Source organism: Sebastes umbrosus, chromosome 14 (assembly GCF_015220745.1).
Source record: "Sebastes umbrosus isolate fSebUmb1 chromosome 14, fSebUmb1.pri, whole genome shotgun sequence".
Taxonomy (NCBI): Eukaryota; Metazoa; Chordata; class Actinopteri; order Perciformes; family Sebastidae; genus Sebastes; species Sebastes umbrosus.
This window is the reverse complement of record NC_051282.1, coordinates 1404623-1425654: the sequence shown is the minus strand read 5'-3', so window position 1 is coordinate 1425654 and position 21032 is coordinate 1404623. Positions and strand designations below refer to the sequence as shown.

The window sequence follows — 21032 nt, the reverse complement described above, 5'->3', positions numbered from 1 at the left end:
GGTCCGGCGGCGTCGCGCTGGCTCGGACAATAACGGGCCGTTATGATGCTCGTCAGCTGATGAACGGCAGGGCTGGCTCTCCGTGTGGCAGCGGATGGAAGCAGCTGATGTGAAGACGGCGGGGCGATCGTCTCTTCCTTGGTGAAGGACGCGGATCCGGGTCTTCCTTCTATAGGTATGGTGGTCTGGACGTCTGATGAACGGCAGGCTGGACCTCCGTGTGGCAGCGGAGGGGAAAGCAGCCAGAAATGAAGGAAAAGGCGGTGCGCTCGTTTCCTTTGATGAAGACGGTTGTCCTCGGCTTCCTTGGTGAAGCCGGGCTGTAGTCTTCCTTCTGCAGGGATGTGGATCAAAGTCTGATGGACACAACAATTTCTTAAACTCGTCCAGCGAGGTCAGGAAATTGTGGCTCGAGTCTTAAGGTGAACGCCGCAGCGTTGGGTACCTCCTGTAGCAACGTGAGTCGCAGTGGAAAGGGCTGAGATTCAGGTGAGCGTGCCTATATCTCCTGTGAGAATAGTGGGCGTTTCACCGGAAAGACCCCACATTTCCTGTTAGCCTCATCCAATGGGAGCCCTTGTTTGGGTTCAAAATGAAATTTCACATGTAGATGCGAAATTTTAAGAGCTGGGCAGTTAGGTCCCCTGCTGTGATCAGGTCTCTGGTTTCCCATGTAGGCCAAGGCTCTTTGTCTCGTGAGGTCCCTACAACAGAAAATTCTTCATATTTTTATGTTGCGCTCTGACCCCCCTAGACAGGGGCGTAACAACAAATGACACATGAAAATGCTAAAATGCGTACTCGTGACAAACAGAATGTCCGTGTAATGTCGTGGTATTTATACGCTTTCCCGTGAAACTGGTTTAGACTTTTTGACCCGCTGCAAAGGATTGCTCCAAGTTAGCAGCTATTCATTCACTTCTCATTATTTTTAATTGAATAGCCTATACATAGATGAACTAAAACTGTTTTAATTTTATAGCTCTAATGAAGCTTTATAGGCCTAATGAAGTGTTATAGCTCAATGAAGCTTCATAGGCATAATGAAGCTTCATAGGCCTAATGTAGCTTTATCGGTCTAACAAAGCTTTATAGGTCTAATGAAGCTTTATAGGTAAATTAAGCTTTATAGGTCCAATGAAGCTGTATAGGCCTAAGGAAACTTTATAGGTCTAATGAAGCTTTATAGGTAAATTAAGCTTTATAGGTCTAATGAAGCTTTATAGGCCTAATGAAGCTTTATAGGTGTAACAAAGCTTTATAGGTCTAATGAAGTTTTATAAGCCTAATGAAGCTTTATAGGTCTAACAAAGCTTTATAGGTAAATTAAGCTTTATAGGTCTAACAAAGCTTTATAGGTCTAATGAAGCTTTATAGGTCTAATGAAGCGTTATAGGCCTAATGAAGTTTCATTCAGAGACCAAGCAGTACTCCTTTGATGGAGTTGCACTAACTGGCTTCAAGTTCCCTAAAAACAATAGATTATGATACAGGGCAACATGACCAGCTAATAATGATATTTTGTTTTATTGGTGAAAATTCTTATACTCAAATACGCCACTTCTACAAGAATTTAGAATATAGTTTGTATTTCCAAAAATCAAATAAATATTTTTGATCTGACTTGTCTTAGTAATCTTCATTAGGCCTATAAAGCTTCATTAGGCCTATAAAGCTTCATTAGGCCTATATAGCTTCATTAGACAGGCCTATAAAACTTCATCAGGCCTATAAAGCTTCATTAGACAGGCCTATAAAGCTTCATTAGGCCTATACAGCTTCATTAGACCTATAAAGCTTCATTAGGCCTATAAAGCTTCATTAGGCCTATTAAGCTTCATTAGGCCTATACAGCTTCATTAGGCCTATAAAGCTTCATTAGGCCTATAAAGCTTCATTAGACCTATAAAGCTTCATTAGGCCTATACAGCTTCATTAGACCTATACAGCTTCATTAGAACTATAAAGCTTCATTAGGCCTATACAGCTTCATTAGACCTATAAAGCTTCATTAGGCCTATACAGCTTCATTAGGCCTATAAAGCTTCATAAACAATCCGTAGCCAAAATATGGCTTCTAATAACTCTGAAGACTATATTCTGCTCCAAAAAGCAAACAAAAAGATAACTGACCTTAAGGAGGATATCCAACGACTTTCGGCTGAACTCAGAAAGAAAGATTCCCTTTTGTCCAGCTTCATGGAGGTGGCCTTGGGCCAGTCCAAACAAATAGCCTCACTCAACACAACCATCCAGGAAACTGTTATGTTGGATACCTCCACCTGCCTACGGCCTTCCTCCTGCTCCTCATCACCATCCGTCTTGGTCTGAGGTTGTGGTCCGTGGTCGCAAGGGACACATGGACGGGGATTCACCAGCTCGCCTAAGCCTGTCCAACCACTACGCACCCCTGTCCGATGATGCTCCAGTCCACCCAGCTGATGTCCCCGCGGCTCAGACTCGTCCGGACCTGGACCCTCCTCCGAGGACACAGCCGGCTCCTGCTGACACCGCATCCTCGCCCCTGGTGGCTCGCCGCTCCACTGTGAAGCCGGATCAACGGCGTTCATCTCGGCTCATAACTTCATCCTCCCGTCACAAACTCCTGAAAGAGGCCGTGGTGAGACGCTCTGTAAGTTTTCCCTGATCTGAGCCGGCAGAAACATCCTCTCCTAACTCTGCAGACACTGTCTCACCACAACACTCGCCTGCTTGGTCACCCCATCCCCAATCCCCATCATCTCCTCATACACTCTTCCCCCAACCACCTTAATAGTTGGGGACTCCATAACCAGGAATATCCATTTCTTCAACGCAGTCACTCACTGCTTCCCTGGAGCCACGGTCACGGTCATCCGAGATAAACTCCCGGGGCTACTGCGTTCACTCCCGTCCTCTATCAACCGAGTGATAGTTCATGTGGGGTCTAATGATACAGCTCGCCAGCAGTCTGAACTGACAAAAAATAATTATATTGCTTTGCTTAATGTGAGGTCAGTCTCCAACAAAACCTTTATTTTAAATGACTTTTTTAGCACGGAGAACCTTAATTTCTTATTTCTAACTGAAACATGGTTAAGACCAGGTGATCACAGCCAGTTAAATGAACTATGCCCTCCAAATTATGAATTCTTCAGCTCTCCTCTGGCAACTGGCCGTGGAGGAGGCCTTGCTGTCATTTTTAAGAACCATTTTAAGTGCAGCCTTATCGCTGTCAATAATTTAACAAGTTTTGAGGGAATGATGTTTAAAATGAACTCTGTCCTTCCAGTACTCTGTAAAGTCATTTATCGACCCCCAACTCGTAACCCTGTGTTTCTAACTTTCTGAACTTTTAGCCTCAGTGGTTCTCAACTGAGTAGTTTCTGAAAACTACACTGGGACCTGTTCTTTTTACCTTTTACATGTTGCCTCTAGGTAACATAATCCGTCGTCATAACACAGCCTTCCATAGCTACGCTGATGATACACAGCTCTACCTATCATTTAAACCCTCTGACACCAATAAATTAGCACCCCTACAGAGCTGCCTACAAGACTTAACAGGTTGGATGTCACAAAATTTCTTAAAACTCAATTCTGATAAGACCGAAGTACTCATCATTGGCCCAGAACACATCTCAAATCAGGTACAGCCTCTCCTTGGCCCCCTTACTCCAAACGTAAAATCAGCCACGAGAAATCTGGGTGTTATCCTTGACAGTAACCTGAGTCTAGAGCACCATGTTCAAAAATTAGTCCAGTCGTTTTTATCAACTACGAAATATCTCGAAAATTCGATCAGTTCTCTCATTCAAAAACACAGAGAAAATTATACACGCCCTGATATCCTCCGGTCTCGATTACTGTAATGCCTTGTACACCTGCTTAAATAATCGAGCAACAGAGCAGCTCCAAATAGTTCAGAACTCTGCAGCTAGACTGCTAACCAAAACCAAACAATGCTCTTACATTCCACCAACTCTGGCTTCACTACATTGGCTCCCAGTGTCTTTTAGAATTGATTTTAAAGTGCTTTTAATCGCATATAAAGCTCTGAGTATGAAACTGAGCTTCTCACACGGTACTGTCCAAACAAGCCCCTCAGGTCATCAAGTCTGGGTCTTTTAACAGTTCCAAAGACCAGGTTGAAAACAAAAGGCAATCGTGCTTTTGCAGTTCTGGCTCCCCGACTCTGGAACAGTCTTCCAATTGGCATTAGATCAGCAGACTCGGTCACAACTTTTAAATCCCGTCTTAAAACCCACTTTTATAAAATGGCTTTTCAATCAGATGCATTTTAGTCTTTTGTATGCTTGTGTGCTGATGTGTATATATGGGCATATGTAACTGTGACTATGTATATGCTTGTTTCTTTATTCTTTATTTTTCCATCCTATTGTTTTTATTTAAATATTTATGTTTCAGTGTATTCTGTTGTACATTATGTGAATTTCCTTGGAAAGCACTTTGTGCTTTGTGCTTGAAAAGTGCTCTACAAATAAACGTATTATTATTATTATTATTATAAAACCTTTAAAGCTCCATTAGGCCTATATGTAATCAGCAGATGGCCAAAAGCAAATTATAGCCGATGCCCCCCTGAGAGGTTAATTAAGCTATACAGAGAATCCAAACAAATAATTAATTTCAAGTTTTATCCTACATAATAAAACAACTTAAATATTTTTTTCTGCATGTTTTTGATGAATACTATACTATGCTATGTTTCTAACTGTATTTTGGAGAACTATCCAAGTCCAGCATGGTTCATTGAAACTCATTTCAATGTATTTCAATTAAGATCTGCAGACCTCTTCACTGTAGTTGATCGCAACATTCTCTAATTAATAATACTAGTACTCATTGATGTATCTTACTGGCTTACCTACACCTATATTTAGCTTCTTGTGTTATAGTTAAAGGAATAAACCTTTCACTTTCTTGCTGAGCTAGGTGAGAGAATTGAAACCACTCTCTGCAGACATGGTGGTTTCATTCTTCTCTTCTAACTCTCAGCATGAAAGTGACTAAGGGTGTTTCATAAAATGTTGAACTATTACTCTCAGTGTTATTGACTATTTATATAAATAATTTGTTAATACATGTTTTAAGGTTGTTTTAAAGGCAATACGTGTATTTCCTAAAATGTTGAATTTCTCTGTGTAAAAATAAATTGTTAATACATGTTTTTTTTCAATCATTTTTTATTTGGAGACATTGACACTGTACATGTTCAATGGATGTACATATTTGTAGCATGGTGTGGTGAGAAACATACACTTAAAAGAGTGTTTCCATTTATTTTTTTAAGTGTACATATATAACAAACGTCCCACCTGTCTCACCCGCCTATTCATGGGGTTCACACCTACAGGCATAACATATTCCCAAGAAGCCTATACATTTGGGGTGCCATGTGGAGGGAAACAGAGCACCATGTCAGATTGACAGCAAACTAATATTGATAAATATAGAAATTATGAGAGTAATTGGTTTAAAGCAATGTTGCAAGCATTCTATTTGAGAAAAAAATATATACATGTATATATGCATACACACGCACATATACCTACATGTACATACCCATACATATACATATATATTGCATATAAATACACACATACACATACATATACCCACATGCATGTACTGTATATATAAATAAGATAAAGTGGTTAGAATAAAACAAAGTGAATAAGTCAGGATGATAGTTAGACTATACTGTAAGTTGAAGTCTACGAGGTTGAGTGTCCTAAATTGACTGGAACTGCTGAAGGGTGTCAGGTAGAGTCTTCAGTTTGTCTAAATGAGTCAGATCTCAGACCGATAGGAATTTGTCTCTGGACCCTCTAAGTGAGTATTTTATCCTTTCTAGCTGTATAAAATGGATCAGGTCACTCAGCCACATAGATGCTTTAGGTGGGTTAGTTGATTTCCAGTGTAGTAGTCTTCTGCGTGCAAGTAGCGTTGTAAAAGCAATAATGGTTTTATGTCTTTTCCTTACTCTAGAGTATTTTCCATCTGTGAAGCCAAATCTAGCTGCTGCTGCATTAGGTTGGAAATCAATGCTACGTGCCTCTAAGAGTTTTTTAAAGATCACAGACCACTAAGTTATGACCAGAACGTATGGGTCAGATTGGCAGGGGTATTATGACACCTGTCACAGCGTGCAGCTGTATTTGGGTATATTTTGGCTAGTCTTGCTTTGGAAAAGTGAGCTCGATGTAGAACTTTGAATTGTATAATGTTTAGTTTTGGACATGAGGTACTGTCATTTCACTCTTTGTAGAGCACAGTTCCAAATATTATCTTCCATGTCCTCTCCTAGTTCACCTGCCCAGGTATGTTTTTTAGAGAAGCAATACAGTCATATAATCTTGAAAGTAGCCTTTTGGAGTTAAAAGGGATCTCAGGGGAGAGGACCGGACTACCGACACTCGCAGTCAGCTGTGGAGCAGCTGATGAAATCATCATCATCGGTTATAGAAATCCAAGATTATCTCAAATAGCATTAAAGAATGGCAGAACAGAGCGCCAATAGTTTTTAATATCTTCTAATAGTGTGCAGATATCACCAAATACGATATTAGTTTCATAAAGTTGTTGTGTGATAAATCGCTGCAGTGATGACATGACTTATTAATTTATTTATGGTTTATTAGATAGGGACAGATACAGTATAAATAGACAAAATGAAAACAGCTATCAGACTGTCTCAGTGTGCCACCGCGGTGCGCCACACACACTCTGCTTCCTCCAGTCACCTCCGTCCGGCATATCTTCACCAGTCACCTCCACCCGGCACATCTCCACCAGTATGGAGAGTGTAAATTAACAAAGTGTGGAAATAAAGCCAGTGACAGCTCTCACACAATCAGTACTCTCCATATCCTCATTATCATTATCAGTCCTAATCATAATGCAGGACAAGTTCACTATAAAAACTTAAATGAATAAATAAATAAATAGTGTTCACCTGTCAAATTTCCTTTTTCTAATGATATCCAGGTGGGGGATATTACTGATTGTCTTGATCATTTTGGCAAGTTGTGAATGGATCAGTTTGATGCTGTAAACATATAAACACAGCAGTGACACTCGTAACATGCTGCATGGTGGATATACCGGTACTGAGCACTATGTGAATGACAGAATCAGGAGGGAACGAGTGTTCAGAGACCTCCTCACCTACAAGCACCTCCATCTCTGTGTCAGAAAAACTCCTTTTCTCGGTCTTCCTCTCGGTAGTCTCCGGGATTCACCGTAAAGATCCACTGATCAACAGGCTCATTCACATGCAGAAACATTCATGAGGTGCTTTGCATCGACCATTTATGGTTGAATGTGGGCGTGTAGAGGGCGGAATATGAGGCGGATCCATGTGCGCACATTTCCAGGCGGACTGTGATTTATAAAGGGAACATTGCCTGCAGGTGTGCGTACGCACAGTTTTATAAGTCAGATTTGTTTTTGGCGCACGCCATTTTCGGCTTTTGTGCGCACGTACATTTTTAGTATGGATCCTACTGTTTTATAAATGAGACCCCTGCTCCGGAGCAGGTTAGGTGTGCAGCATTAGTTGCCATGGCGATCTAGCCAGGAGAGTCACCTTTGTGACATTAAAAACTCTGGCTTTAGACTCAACATACTTGCTAACCCACTAACCTCGCTTCGTGGGACACCCCTCTGTTGAACTTTCTTTTGATCAACAACAATTTAAAAGGCTGAATTAGCGACGGACGTGTTGCTTTGGTGCTGCTGCCTTTGCTGAAAAACAAAAAAAGCCAGAAAGAGAAAAAGGAAGTGTTCCAGGAAGGACTGAGCAGTGTGAAATGTTTCTGGGCACCGCGGTTTTAAGTTCAATTTCTGTCGTCTGTTTTGTCACTGATAAGTAGGACAGAGCAGCCTCAGTGTCAGCCATTGGGAGCGTGGGAAACCTTCGCTATTTGGCCTTCGGTAAGACATATATATTGTATAGCAGTTTTATTGTATGGCAAAGTCAGTTTAAAGCTCATTCTCTTTATTTGAATGTAATGAGCCATGCCTCTTTCTGTTCTCTCTATAGTCTCTTTTCTCTTGACTTCAACTTCATCTGCTGCAGGTCAGTCAATTCTACGGTGCGATGCATAAAATCCTTTCAGTGTTCAGTTTACATTCTTTGTCAAATACTTACATATTGCATGTTATGCTTCTGACAGATGGTTGGATCAGATTGGCTGGGTCTGGGTCTACTCGCTGCTCTGGAAGAGTTGAGATTTATTTGCAACAGTTCCTGGGGAACAGTCTGTGATGATGGATGGGACTTAAATGATACTGAGGTAGTGTGCAGGGAGTCGGGCTGTAGTACAGCACTGAGTGCCCCTTAGTCGGCCCACTTTGGTGGAGGAACCGGACCGATCTGGCTTGATGATGTGGGCTGCTCAGGAGGTGAAAGGTCTGTAACAGAGTGTCAGCATCTTCAAGGTCTTGGTGTCTTAATGTGGTATTTTGGAGGGATTATTTATCATTTTGATCAATTCTCCAGTGGTAAAAAATGGTTAAATTTAGCATCAAATCTGTGTAACAAATGGTGTCAACCCAAAAATTGCTGCAACAACTTCTGAGACATAATAGAGCATTGGAATGGTCATTATAAACTTCTATCATAATGTTCTAAACCCTTATACAATTTCACAATTTATTCTTATTCATTCATTCATTCATGTTTATTTCTTATTAATGACTAGAATAATTTGACACACAGTGCTGAGCTGCATCTCAGATTAATCTTCAGAATCCAGCTTTCAGATGATGTACACCACTTCTATGTGACATCTACTGTTGACCTGCTATCTCCCCCTAAAGACCCTCTGGACCCCCTAAAGACCGCCTAAAGTAGACTAAATAGGTCTATTGTGGGTCTCAGATGGTTAATCATAACCGGCAATGGTTTGTCTTCTGTGTTCTGTGGCTAGGTGTGCTGATCAGATTGGCTGGGTCTGGGTCTACTCGGTGCTCTGGAAGAGTTGAAATCTATTACAACAGTTCCTGGGGAACAGTCTGTGATGACGGATGGGACTTAAATGATGCTGAGGTAGTGTGCAGGGAGTTGGGCTGTGGTACAGCACCGAGTGCCCCTCAGTCGGCCCACTTTGGTGAAGGAACCGGATCGATCTGGCTTGATGATGTGGGCTGCTCAGGAGGTGAAAGGTCTGTAACAGAGTGTCAGCATGGAGGATTTGGGAGCCACAACTGTAGACACCATGAGGATGCTGGTGTTATCTGTTCAGGTGACAATTATTTTTTGATGATTTTCAGCTAGACTTTTAATCTAGCTCCAAAGTACCATTTTTTTTATGGCAATCCATCCAATAGTTGTCAAGACATTTTTATTAAAAATTAAAAATACCAACCTCATGGTGGCGCTAGAGGTGTATTCACCGGAGAACCATGAATGGATGTAAAATATTGCATGACAATCCATCAGGTAGTTGTTAAGACATTTATATTAAAGACTAAATATACCAACCTCATGGTGGCGCTAGAGGTGAATTCAGTAATGCGATCGTGAGTGATGGGTTGTATTGTATGTGGGTTTTGGCAGGCAGCTGCTGTGCCCTCTTCCAGCTATTACGTACATGCTTATTGAAGAAAGATGAAAAAACAACACTAGTACAGCCAAGATCAACATATAATTCATTTCACATTATATATTGTTGTGTTTTCTTTCAGCAAGCCTCCCAAAGCCCAGCATCTCCATGAATCCCATTGGAGAGGTTACCTGGGGTCAGGACGTCGCCATCACTTGCTCGATCTCAACTCAGCATTTAGGGTGAACATTCACCCTGCAGCAGACCTCAGGCTCCTTCAGAAAGACCCAAACATCAAGTACCAATTCTGCCTCCTTCAGCATCTTACAGGTGGACTTTGACAACGAAGGATCGTACCAGTGCCAGTATCAGACAACGGTTTGAAGTCGAGACTTCAGCTCCCCCCTAAGTGACTCTCTCAGACTCTCTGTTAGAGGTAAGACAAATGAATGAATAAATAAAATAAGACAACACAACACATAAATCTGGCTGAGGACACTAAGGTCATGTCCTCTGTGTTGTCTCTGAGAACTACTTTCTACAATTACAGACACATTACAAAAGATTGGTTTCTTAGAGGGATAGTTCTGATCTTTTGAAGTGGGGTGGTATGAGGTACTTCTCCATAGTGTGTATTACCTACAGTAGATAACAGTCAGTGTTGTGCCCCTTAAACAGGGGAAATAGTGAGAGAGAAGGATGAATGAATCACACACGCAGCTCTTCCCTTCACTCGTCTCTGTATTGAGTGAGGAAGAGGAGCGCGATCCCCCTACTGGAACCCCGAGGCATTACCAACAGATCAATGCAAAATCAACCCACACACACAAGGATCTGCATCACCTATCTGCATTATTCCTCTTTCTATTTCACTGCATATGTGCTGCATAGTCTCTACAGTGACCAGTTTTTATGCATATTTACATCCAAAAATTAAATGACATGTCCTGAAAATGATACAGTAATAACTGAGACAACAAAGAAATTAGCTTTTCTCTAAATAAATGAATTATGCCTGAAAAATTAATTATTCTTGCATTATTCTTGCCTGTCACATACTCCCCCTCAAAACAGATGTTGTCCTCAACATGCTAACCTTTGACCTTTAGTGCAAATACAGGGTTAAAGTGAATACCATCAAAATATATCCTTATTACCACTTCAGACTAACAATCCTGCTACATTTGATCTTGTATAGTGCAGTAGTGCAGTTTTACAGACTGGAACTCTTTTCATACATTCCTTCAGACATGGGTAAATACCCAGTGTCGTTCAGTGTCCATTTTTTCTCTTTTGGTCATTTGTTTGACCTCCTTTATTATGCATTGTTTCGACACAGTCCATTGCCGCCTTGTTAACAGTTCTATTTGTGCAGCATGTCCAAGTCAACTACACTCTCCTTTAATACAGGTCCATGAGCGTGATATGATAGCCTGCAACAGTGTCATGTAAATGTGTATATTGAGTGTATCCACTGTCAAAAGTTCCTCATGTTCAACAGTCCATTTGAATGTGAATTATGTGTTGAACAGTCCCTTTTTTTCTTTCTTTGAGTGTAATGTATGTGCATTTACTCAGTCCAGTGGTGTGCAATGTTTCTACCTTCCATGTCAATAGCACTGCTGGAAGTGGTATGGCGGCACAGTGAGTGTCCATGGCACGTTAAAGTTTGTATGCCAAGGTGTTGTCCTCAGGTTGTAGCATGCAGGTGAGCCAAGCCTATCATATGTGAAGACCTTGGGCCGTCTGTGTTGTCGTCTAGGCCGCTGACGCTCCTCACTGCTGGGATCACTTGAAACAGGTAATGGAACAGCATCCTCCACAGGTAGGTCCTCCACATAACTGTCCTCTCGCTCCAATAAGTGCTCCATTTGGTTTGGTGTTTCTTGTTCTTTCTCTGGTTCAGGTGCTATGTTTTCCTCAGGGTGTATGCATTCAATCTCCACAGGTGTACTAGTGCACACAGGATTCACTGTCTCAGGTGTGCATGTCTTGGATTGCTGCTCAAGTGTCACAAGATGATACTCATCATCTTCCTCGTCCTCTGACTGTTCCACTTCCTCATTTCTCTCCACACTTTTCTTCTTTGTGCGTGGCTGTACTGGCGTTTCCAGTGGCAAGTGGTCACATGGGAGGAGAAGATTACGATGTAAAACCCTTGATCTCCCTTTTCCTTTCTCAGGTCTGAGTTCATAAACAGGGATATCTTCACTCACTTGACGCACAACTGTGTGGATGGTATCCTCCCAGTGGTTTCTCAGTTTTCCTGGACCACCACGAGGTGTCATGTTCCTGATTAAAACACGATCACCAGGCTGTAGCACTGAGCTTTTCACCTTACTGTCATAGTGTGTCTTGCTTCTCATGGCAGCTTTGTGAGCATTTTGTCTTGTGATCTCGTACGCTTCTTCCATGCCCTGCTTCCACTTTTCCATGTAGTTATGATGATTACTGTCTCCCTGTTCTGAGGTCAAGTTGAACAACATATCAACTGGCAACCGTGGAGAGCGCCCATACAACAAGTTAAAAGGTGAAAAACCAGTCACTTCACTGCGAGTACAATTGTACGCGTAAATCAGTTTGTTTAGTGAGTCTTTCCAGTTAGTCTTTTGTCTTTCTGTGAGGGTCTTTAACATCTGGAGCAGTGTTCGGTTAAACCGCTCTACCTGTCCGTTCCCTTGGGGGTGGTAGGGAGTGGTTACCGACCCAGCAACTCCACAGTACTTTTTCAGTTGAGCGAACAGTTGGTTTTCAAATTCGCCACCCTGATCATGGTGTATTCTTGTTGGGAAGCCAAATTTCAGTGCATAGTCGTTAAAGATCTTGTCTGCAGCTGTTTTGCCTGATTTGGAAGTTGTGGCGTAAGCCTGGGCAAAACGTGTAAAATGGTCAATGATTACAAGAATATACTCATAACCACCCTTACACTTGTCAAGGTGCAAGAAGTCGACTGAAACAAGTTCAAATGGTTGAGTGGTTACAATGTTCGTCAGTGGTGCTCTTGTCCCATGGCTTGGCTTCTTGTGCTTGAGGCACACACATCTTCTCATGACATAATCCTCGATCTCCCGTTGCATATACGGCCAGTAAAACCGGTCCCGTACCAGGGATGTAGTCCTTTCTACACCCTGATGACCCATTTCATCGTGAAGTTCTTTTAACACTGTAGTTTTGTGTGCTTCTGGAAGCACCAGCTGTTTTCTGCTTGCAGTTTTCCTGAACAACACTCCACCCTCAGAAATCTCCAACTTATCCCACTCTCTAAGGAGACATAAGATCTGTGAACTGAGTTGTTTGAGTTCTGGACCTGATGGTCGTTTTTCTGCCAGTTTGAACTGAATCACTGGTCCGACAGTGGGGTCATTCCTTTGGTCATGTTTGATTTGTCCTGCTGTTAGTGGAATGAGGGGCGTGTCTGTAGCTATTGCTGCACATTGTACTGAGACACCCATGGACCATAATGCACTGGATTCATCCTGACTTTCCACTGCCTGTGTAGCTGCTCCAATCACATCCTGTGATATTTCCTCTGAACACTCTTTCATGAATATTTCCATATCTAAAGGCATTCTGGACAGACTGTCTGCGTCAATGTTTTCCTTACCCGGACGGTATTTGATTGTGAAGTGGAAATCTGCCAGTTCTGCTACCCATCGACACCCTGTTGCATTCAGTTTGGCAGCGGACAGTACATAGGTAAGTGGGTTGTTGTCACTGTAGACGGTGAAGAATGGTGCATAGTACAGGTAATCACGGAATTTTTCTGTGACCGCCCACTTGAGGGCTAGGAACTCCAACTTTCCTGAATGTAGATGGTAGTTTTCCTCCGCTGTAGTTAAAGTTCGGGAGCCATAAGCAATCACACGAAGCTTTTCATTCTGCCTTTGGTACAATACAGCACCTAGTCCCTGGTTGGAAGCATCAGTATGGATGACGAATGGCTGTGAAAACTCTGGGAAGCCTAGAACAGGAGGCTGAGTGAGACAGTCTATCAACTGTTCCAAGATTGACTGGTGCATGTCAGTCCACTTAATGGGTGTGTTGGATGGAACTCCTCTGCTGTTTCGCTTTGTTTGCCACTTCCTCTTTTTGTTGTTCAGTGTTTCGGTTTCTACAGGTGCTTTAAACAGGTCATACAAGGGGCTGGCAATACGTGAAAAATCTTTGATATACTGCCGGTAATAACTTAATAGTCCCAAGATTGCTCTTATCTCACCAACAGTACCTGGATGTTTGTTTTTCAGGGCCCTGAGAGCAGCAGTATCGGCAGGGTCCACCCGGTTCCCCTCAGCAGACACAATTCTTCCAAGGTACCGTACTTCTGCTTTAAACAGGTTACACTTTCTGGGCTTCAGTTTTATCCCGTGCCCTCTCAGTCGTTGCAGCACCCTTCTGACATCACTGACATGATCCTCAAATGTTCTTCTAAACACAAGAACATCATCAAGATATGGCACACATATTTCATCCCTTAAGCCGTCCAAGCACTCTTCCATGCAGCGCTGGAATGCTGCAGGTGCATTCATAAGCCCAAACGGAATTCGGACCCACTCATACAGGCCCCAGGGGGTCACAAAAGCTGTGAGATGCTTACTGTCCTCGGTCATGAACCCCTGGTGGTATGCCTTGCCCTGGTCCAGCAGTGAGAAGAGGGTGTTCCCTCCCAGGTTGTCCATAATGTCCTGTACTCTGGGGATGGGGTGGCGATCTGGGTGAGTTTTCCTGTTAAGCTCCCTGTAGTCGATACATAAGCGGAGAGTGCCATCCTTTTTTCTCACACAGACGACTGGAGAGGAGTAGGAAGAGGTAGACTTTTCAACCCACCCTTGTGCTATCAAGTCCTGTAAGTAGTCTTTCATCTCTTTGTATAAGGGTTTTGGAACAGAGAGATATTTTCTTGACACTGGCTCACCATCTTTTAGTGAAATGTTCATTTGCAGGTTTTTCACACAGCCTATCTCGTCATTAGACCTGGAGAATGACTCTGACTATTGGTCTCTGGTGTTCATCAAGGTGAGCCAAATCAACAGGAGGATCCCACTGTTCGTGGACAGGAGCACTTTCACTGGAGCTCTGGGCTTTGACATGGTGAATGGACGCAGTAGGTAGGTGGTCTGTTTTAAATATATTTGCAGGATATACTGAGCTGACTGATTGTACAGTCCCAATAACAGTCCTTCCTGACAGCGTAATGTCATGACTCGTAGGGTTTTGCACACTAACAATGATTTTTGGGGCCATGCCTGCCTTCACTGACACAAGAGTATCACAAAACTCTAATCCTTCAGGCCACTGTGGGTTTTCATGAGGCTCGAAAATCAGAGTCTTATCCTCTTTGAAAGCTGGGGCCTGTACTCGACACTCAATTTGAACGGAGCTATGTTTAGGCACACTCACCCTCTCATTTGCTGTTCTTACATTATGGTCACACATCTGTCCTACACTCACAGCATTAATAAAGGTCTTTGCTTTGTTTTTCTTTAGATGAGGAAAAGCCATTTTTACTGCCTTCACAAGCTTCTCTTTGACTCCATGTGTTGTCTGGTTTTGCAGACTGTCCAGCACAAGACGTTCAATGACATTAAAGCCAATAATAGGACATTGTTGTTGGCTGCCTTTTAGCACTAGCATGGGTATTAGCAACTCATCATCATTAGCAGCAAATTTAAAGGACACTTCGAGCCAACCACTGTATGGCATGTCTGTCCCGTTGGCTGCTTCAAGTTGTAAAGGGTCAAGAGGGTCAACAAGTTCAGCTACATCCCTTAGCGGCACATCAGGTAAGTGTCTCCCTTTAAATACCTCATCTATAGCACAAACTTGTGAACCTGTATCCCAAAGTGCCTGAGTTTTGAGTTTGTGCAGGAAACACCTGATGAGGCACTTCTTCCCTACTAACTCCCTTACAGTAGGTATTTTCTCTGGAGCACTATTTTCCTTGCCCTTGGGTTTCTCTTAATACTTGAACATGTATATGGCTTACAATGTATTTTGTGTGCAGGCCAGTGTGTTTCCTGACAGTCTTTTGAGCAGTACAGTGTGGTTTTACAAATTGAGCAACATTTTAGCTCCTCACTGTCTTTTTCTTCTTTGCAACTTGCACAACGTTGGGACTTATCCATGTTGCCGGTTGCTCCATGTCCCGTGGAAGCAACCTCCCTTAGTTTAAAGGGCTCCTTCTAGTGGGTTCCACTACCCTCTGTGCCTTGCAACCTGCCCTGAAATGTTCACTGCTTCCACATCTAAAGCAATGCTGACAGTAATCTTCGCCTGCTTGAATACAAGCATAACATCTAGGACGGGGGCGTGGTGCTTGGTAATTCCGCTGTGGTGCAAACCTTTGTTGGAACTGAGCTGTTTCCCTCATCTGCGCAGGTCTGAATGCTGGTCGGTACTCCTGCGCTGCTGCTGGTGGCTGCTGGTGGTACACTGGCATGGCATTTGACTCAGCTTTATAAGGTGAGGGTTGTGGGGGTGAAAACACTGGATATGGGGCAGACATATTAGCTGGTTCTCTGCTTGGTGGGGGATACTGTGGGGGCGCAGGGGTGGACCTTTGGATGGTTTCCCTGATTTGGGAGATTTCAGCTCTCAGATCTTTCAACAGCACCATGTCAGAGCGAATTTCTTTGATTTCGGTCAGCAGATCAGGAGGAAGTGAAGTGGCTGTGTTTTGCTGGGTGGTGCTTTTCTTTTCCACTGGAACTTCACTGGACTGGACTGTATTCACATTCGTTGCTCGTGATGGGGCAGCATGTTTCTTTTTGTCCTGTCTCTCCTTTTCATTGGTGCATGCAATGTTCAGTTTCTCCAGTAGCAGCTCATCTGAGGTGTTTGTCTGCAGGAGGTAAGGCTGCAGGTCACTTTTGATATTGTCATTCTGTAGGCCAGTCAGAACAGTATGCATGAATAGACTCTGGACTAGTGCTGGGTCATATTTTAAGTTTGACTCATCTTCCTGAGAAGCAAACAGAATTTTCTGTCTCATGTCCATTGCCCTTATCAGGAAATTTTGAGGTGTCTCTTTACTGCTCTGGACCTCAGAAGTGAGGTGTTTATATAACTCAGTGGCACCTCTCTCCTGGTAATGAGACCTGAGAATTCTGCGGAGGGCGGGCAGCGTAAGTTTTTCCTTCCCCTCAAGGTAACTTCGTAACTGCAGGCCTGGTGTGATGGCGCGGATTACAGCATCAATGATCTCTGACTCTGGGTGGCCCTTATTGAGCCCATTTTCAATTTGTCTGGCCAGACTGGAAAAGGTTAGCTTATCTTTTTGTCCTGGCTCTCCTATTTGGCCTGCCATCTTGAAATCTTTGCGCCACATAGAGCTGTTAGGGGATGCTAGCACCATGTTCTTTGCTGGAGTGCTGGAACTGGCAGGGGGGTTCATGCTTATGTTCATGAGGTCATGCATTTCATTCTCTTTTTCTTGTAATGACAGTCTTAGCTCCTCTACCTCTTTCTGGAGGTTTTCCTGCCTGTCAGTTTGATGCAAAATTTCACTCTCAGTTAGGTTTGTTGCCATTTGGATTTTGTCTATTATGTCTTGAATGTTAAGAAGTTCTGACAAACCTTCATCCTCTCGATCATCCAATTGCACCCGTTCAAGGTACCTCATGACGTGTGAAATTAATTGACTGCGTGTTTTACCAGTCACATGTTCCTTTCCTGGTCCAGAAATCTGAAGTCCATTGCACACTTTAATCAGTTGTTCAACAGTCAGTTTGTATAATGCTCCTTTAATCTCCAGCTCTAGCTTCTCGAATTCAGACTCCATTTTATCAAAGGAGCGGGCAGAAGTAGTGAAACGAGGGTTTATCTGACTCAATTGGCCCTTTGCTGCTCCCTAGTGGTCACTTTGCTCACTTCAGGATACAAGTCGCCGATGTTTGTCTGAAGATCACCTCGACCGCCTTGCCAACTCCTTTCTCCGATGCCTGGGTTGTTTGAGGAGATGATCAACCAGAGGATTCCACTTGTAGCTCAGTGATGATCCTCAAGCTAAATATCTCAGCGGTGCCTCCAAATGTTGTGCCCCTTAAACAGGGGAAATAGTGAGAGAGAAGGATGAATGAATCACACGCAGCTCTTCCCTTCACTCGTCTCTGTATTGAGTGAGGAAGAGGAGCGCGATCCCCCTACTGGAACCCCGAGGCATTACCAACAGATCAATGCAAAATCAACCCACACACACAAGGATCTGCATCACCTATCTGCATTATTCCTCTTTCTATTTCACTGCATATGTGCTGCATAGTCTCTACAGTGACCAGTTTTTATGCATATTTACATCCAAAAATTAAATGACATGTCCTGAAAATGATACAGTAATAACTGAGACAACAAAGAAATTAGCTTTTCTCTAAATAAATGAATTATGCCTGAAAAATTAATTATTCTTGCATTATTCTTGCCTGTCACATCAGCACGCCCCCAGCTTAGAGAAACAGACAGGAGTACACCTAAAATACAATACAAACATACAATACAACAAACAACCTAAAAAACTAAAGTCCTGGTTATGGTCATGCTGGTGGGAGAATAAAACGATTTTATCAAGACTGCTTTTGGGATTGCTGCAGACCTAAGTCTCTAGGGAAAAAATGCTATTTATTAAACTCACTGATTAAAGTATAAAGGGTCGTGTCTAGAAGGTAACCTAAAAATTACAAAATCTGATCTGAGTTCTGCAAAAGCTCTCGCGAGACTCGCTGCCCAAAGACTTATCCTAACCTTAACCATCTTGGGGGTTCCCTTCTAGAAACTACCATCTCTAATCTCGCAGATTTCCATTCAAATACATTTCTGTTAAAGTTTCAGTAGGCAGCATGATTATGACATCATTGAGCTAAAATCCCATAATAACCTTTCAGCATATTATAATTCAAGTGTTCTGAGAGAAAACTAGACTTCTGCTCCTCCTCATGGCTCTGTTTTCAGGCTTAAACTTTAATCTAGCCTGTGAAGGGAGATTTTGACCAATCACAGGTCATTTCAGAGAGAGAGAGCGTTTCTATTGGCTGTGAAATCTTACGATGGGCTGCAGTGTGTATGACGGGCCCTAGTGGATGCACACACACACACACACACACACACACACCTCATACCGTCTGGTTGGGTGACAATCTGAATCACTTACAGGAGCCCGTTCATCACTCAACACATTGATGGAGAGTCCACTCTATGGGCTCCCACCCCACGGGCCCCGGTGCCACCATATATTTACACCCCTGTCTATAGACCACTGATGAAACTCCAGTGATGTTGTTTTTTAGGAAATTCTTGCATATTATACCTTTAAGCTTGTGTTAACCACAGACCTTATTTCAAGCATCTAACCAAATACCCATAAAAAAACAACAACACCGCAAGTACACTTACTTTAGTACAATTTTGAGGTACTTGTACTTTACTTGAGTGTTTCCATTTCATGCTACTTTATACTTCTACTCCATTACAACCAGAGGATGTAATGTGCTTTTTTACACCATTTATTTAATAACCGAGATACTTTGAAGAGATTAATCATACAAAATATAATCAACAATTCATTTATCATGTATTATTATAGGTTAAGATAAAACTGTATTGATCCCCTGGTGAAATTCACAAGCTCCCCAGCAAGTAAAAAAAGTAGCTCCTCCTTTACCAGCTGCAACATTAAAGTGATGAACACATTAATGCATCAATAATTATAATACAATATAATATATATTATTGAGAAATGGGCCGTTGATAATCAGAATGAGTACTTTTACTTTTGTACATTAAGTACATTTTGATGCTAATAATTTTGTACTTTTACTTAATGTAACAGAGTATTTCTACACTGTGGTATTACTACTTTTACTGAAGTAAAAGATCTGGGTACTTCGTCCACCACTGGGAAAGCCCTTGCAATTGCTGTATTACGAACTGGGTGTCTGTGGCAACATTCCCGGGAAAAGACGACGCTGTTTGGATCTCTGGGAAGTGAGACCCAAAACCACACCTGCAGTTACGGCTTATCGCCATCGGTGCCGCCGAGGAGAACGAAACGGGGATCACCATTTAGTGGCACCATTTAGTGGTGCCAGTGCTGTTTGTATCGCGAGCACGCAGGCCGCATGATTTACATCCGGCGCCAACAAAGGCAGAGAAGAAGACTGCTGGCTACCAAACACGGAAGTAAACGATGCAGAATTTAAAATATTTCAGAAATGAGCTTTGAAAATGCTCATTTTCTCAAGGATGCACACAATGAGTTTTAGTGAGAAACACTGAATGTAATCACAACATTTGTTTTGTTTTTTTATAAGAATAGATTACTCCACAGGGCAGTAACATGCCAAACATTTTGCCTTCACTCTTTCATACTAATTTGTAAATTTTCTGTTAAAAGAATATTTTTTGGGGATAGAAAATGTTGCTGATTTACAAATCTCTGAATTTGACATTCTCTTAATACTGTTGTCCCTTTTGTGCTCAGTGCCACTGCAGCAGCCCAGCATCTCCCTGACATCCCCTAACGGAGGGCTGGTCTGGGGTTCTGAAGGTGCAGAGGTCACCAGGGGTTACAGCTTCGTCTTCACCTGCTCCATCTCCTCCCATTATCCTGGAGGAGTTTTCTCTCTCATCTTCTCTGGTTCCAGCCTCACCAACACCGTGCCGGCCGTCAACCACTCGGCCTCCTTTACCTTCCCTGTAGCAGAGTATGAACACCTGGGCAACTACAGCTGTGTGTATGAAGTCACATTGTCTACACGGAGATTCACCTCTACCACGACAGAGATTATGAGTGTCATCATTAAAAGTAAGTAGGATGTAGAATTTACACTAAATGTTTTTATATTTTATGCACAATAGCTGAATGATACACAGGCTACTACTTACAGTGTATCAGCAGCACAACCGCTTATTGACAGTGGGATTCCCAGTAAAGAAATAATGAGCTGCGTGGGTTATGCATGTACCGACCATATTACTGTTATGGTAAACCTTAACACAGCATAACATAATATTATATTGTATGTCAGTTAAGATCGGCCTCCAGACAAAAAAAAAGTCACATTTCGATAAGCATGCTGTGGTTTGACTAACGCCCTCTATTCACCCGACACTCCCAAAAAATACAATCTAAATGGCCACAAACAAAACCCCCCAAATAAACTGCACAAGTGCAACCTCCAGTGCTGAGATATGAAGCCGGTCTTTACTTTTTTTTCATCTCCGTAACATATTCTACAGATAGACATCGAAGCTGTAGTAATGTAGCTTATATGATGTTACTATGTAGTCAATAGATCCCCTTCACTGTCTGTTGTTTCTGTGAGACGCGGGCAGCACGCGTCAAAAATAGGCAAGACCTCTATTCTCTAGAAGAGACGCAGCCGCGTCTCACGCGGGCAGTGTGGCTGCTCTAACCTGTTAACACTGACGCCAAAATAAAAACAACACGTAACGCAGCCGCCACGCGCTCCTGATGTTCCTGGTGTGTCGAGG

At 42.6% G+C, this 21032-nt stretch overlaps 2 protein-coding genes across 2 annotated transcripts in view; both read left to right on the top strand.

Moving 5' to 3' along the window:
* The first annotated feature begins 2359 nt into the window (after positions 1-2359).
* On the top strand, positions 2360-20159 carry LOC119501239 (deleted in malignant brain tumors 1 protein-like). Its single transcript, XM_037791476.1, has 7 exons — positions 2360-2632; positions 7878-7938; positions 8048-8083; positions 8181-8202; positions 8965-9251; positions 9694-9987; positions 20020-20159. The coding sequence occupies exons 1-6, from the start codon at positions 2360-2362 to the stop codon at positions 9795-9797; spliced, it is 783 nt and encodes a 260-aa protein (XP_037647404.1). The 3' UTR covers positions 9798-9987; positions 20020-20159.
* LOC119501238 overlaps positions 19658-21032 on the top strand; it is a 14050-nt gene continuing 12675 nt past the window's right edge. Inside the window, exons 1-2 of the mRNA XM_037791475.1 lie at positions 19658-19718; positions 20020-20343. Coding sequence (XP_037647403.1) covers positions 19658-19718; positions 20020-20343 — 385 coding nt within the window. The remainder of the gene's footprint in view (positions 19719-20019; positions 20344-21032) is intronic.

Coding starts and splice junctions, on each gene's coding strand:
- LOC119501239 (XM_037791476.1), top strand. CDS start 2,360: ATGGACGGGGATTCACCAGCTCGCCTAAGCCTGTCCAACCACTACGCA. Junction 2,633..7,877: donor AGGCCGTGGTGAGACGCTCT/GTAAGTTTTCCC, acceptor ACTGATAAGTAG/GACAGAGCAGCCTCAGTGTC. Junction 8,203..8,964: donor GGTTGGATCAGATTGGCTGG/GTCTGGGTCTAC, acceptor GGCTGGGTCTGG/GTCTACTCGGTGCTCTGGAA.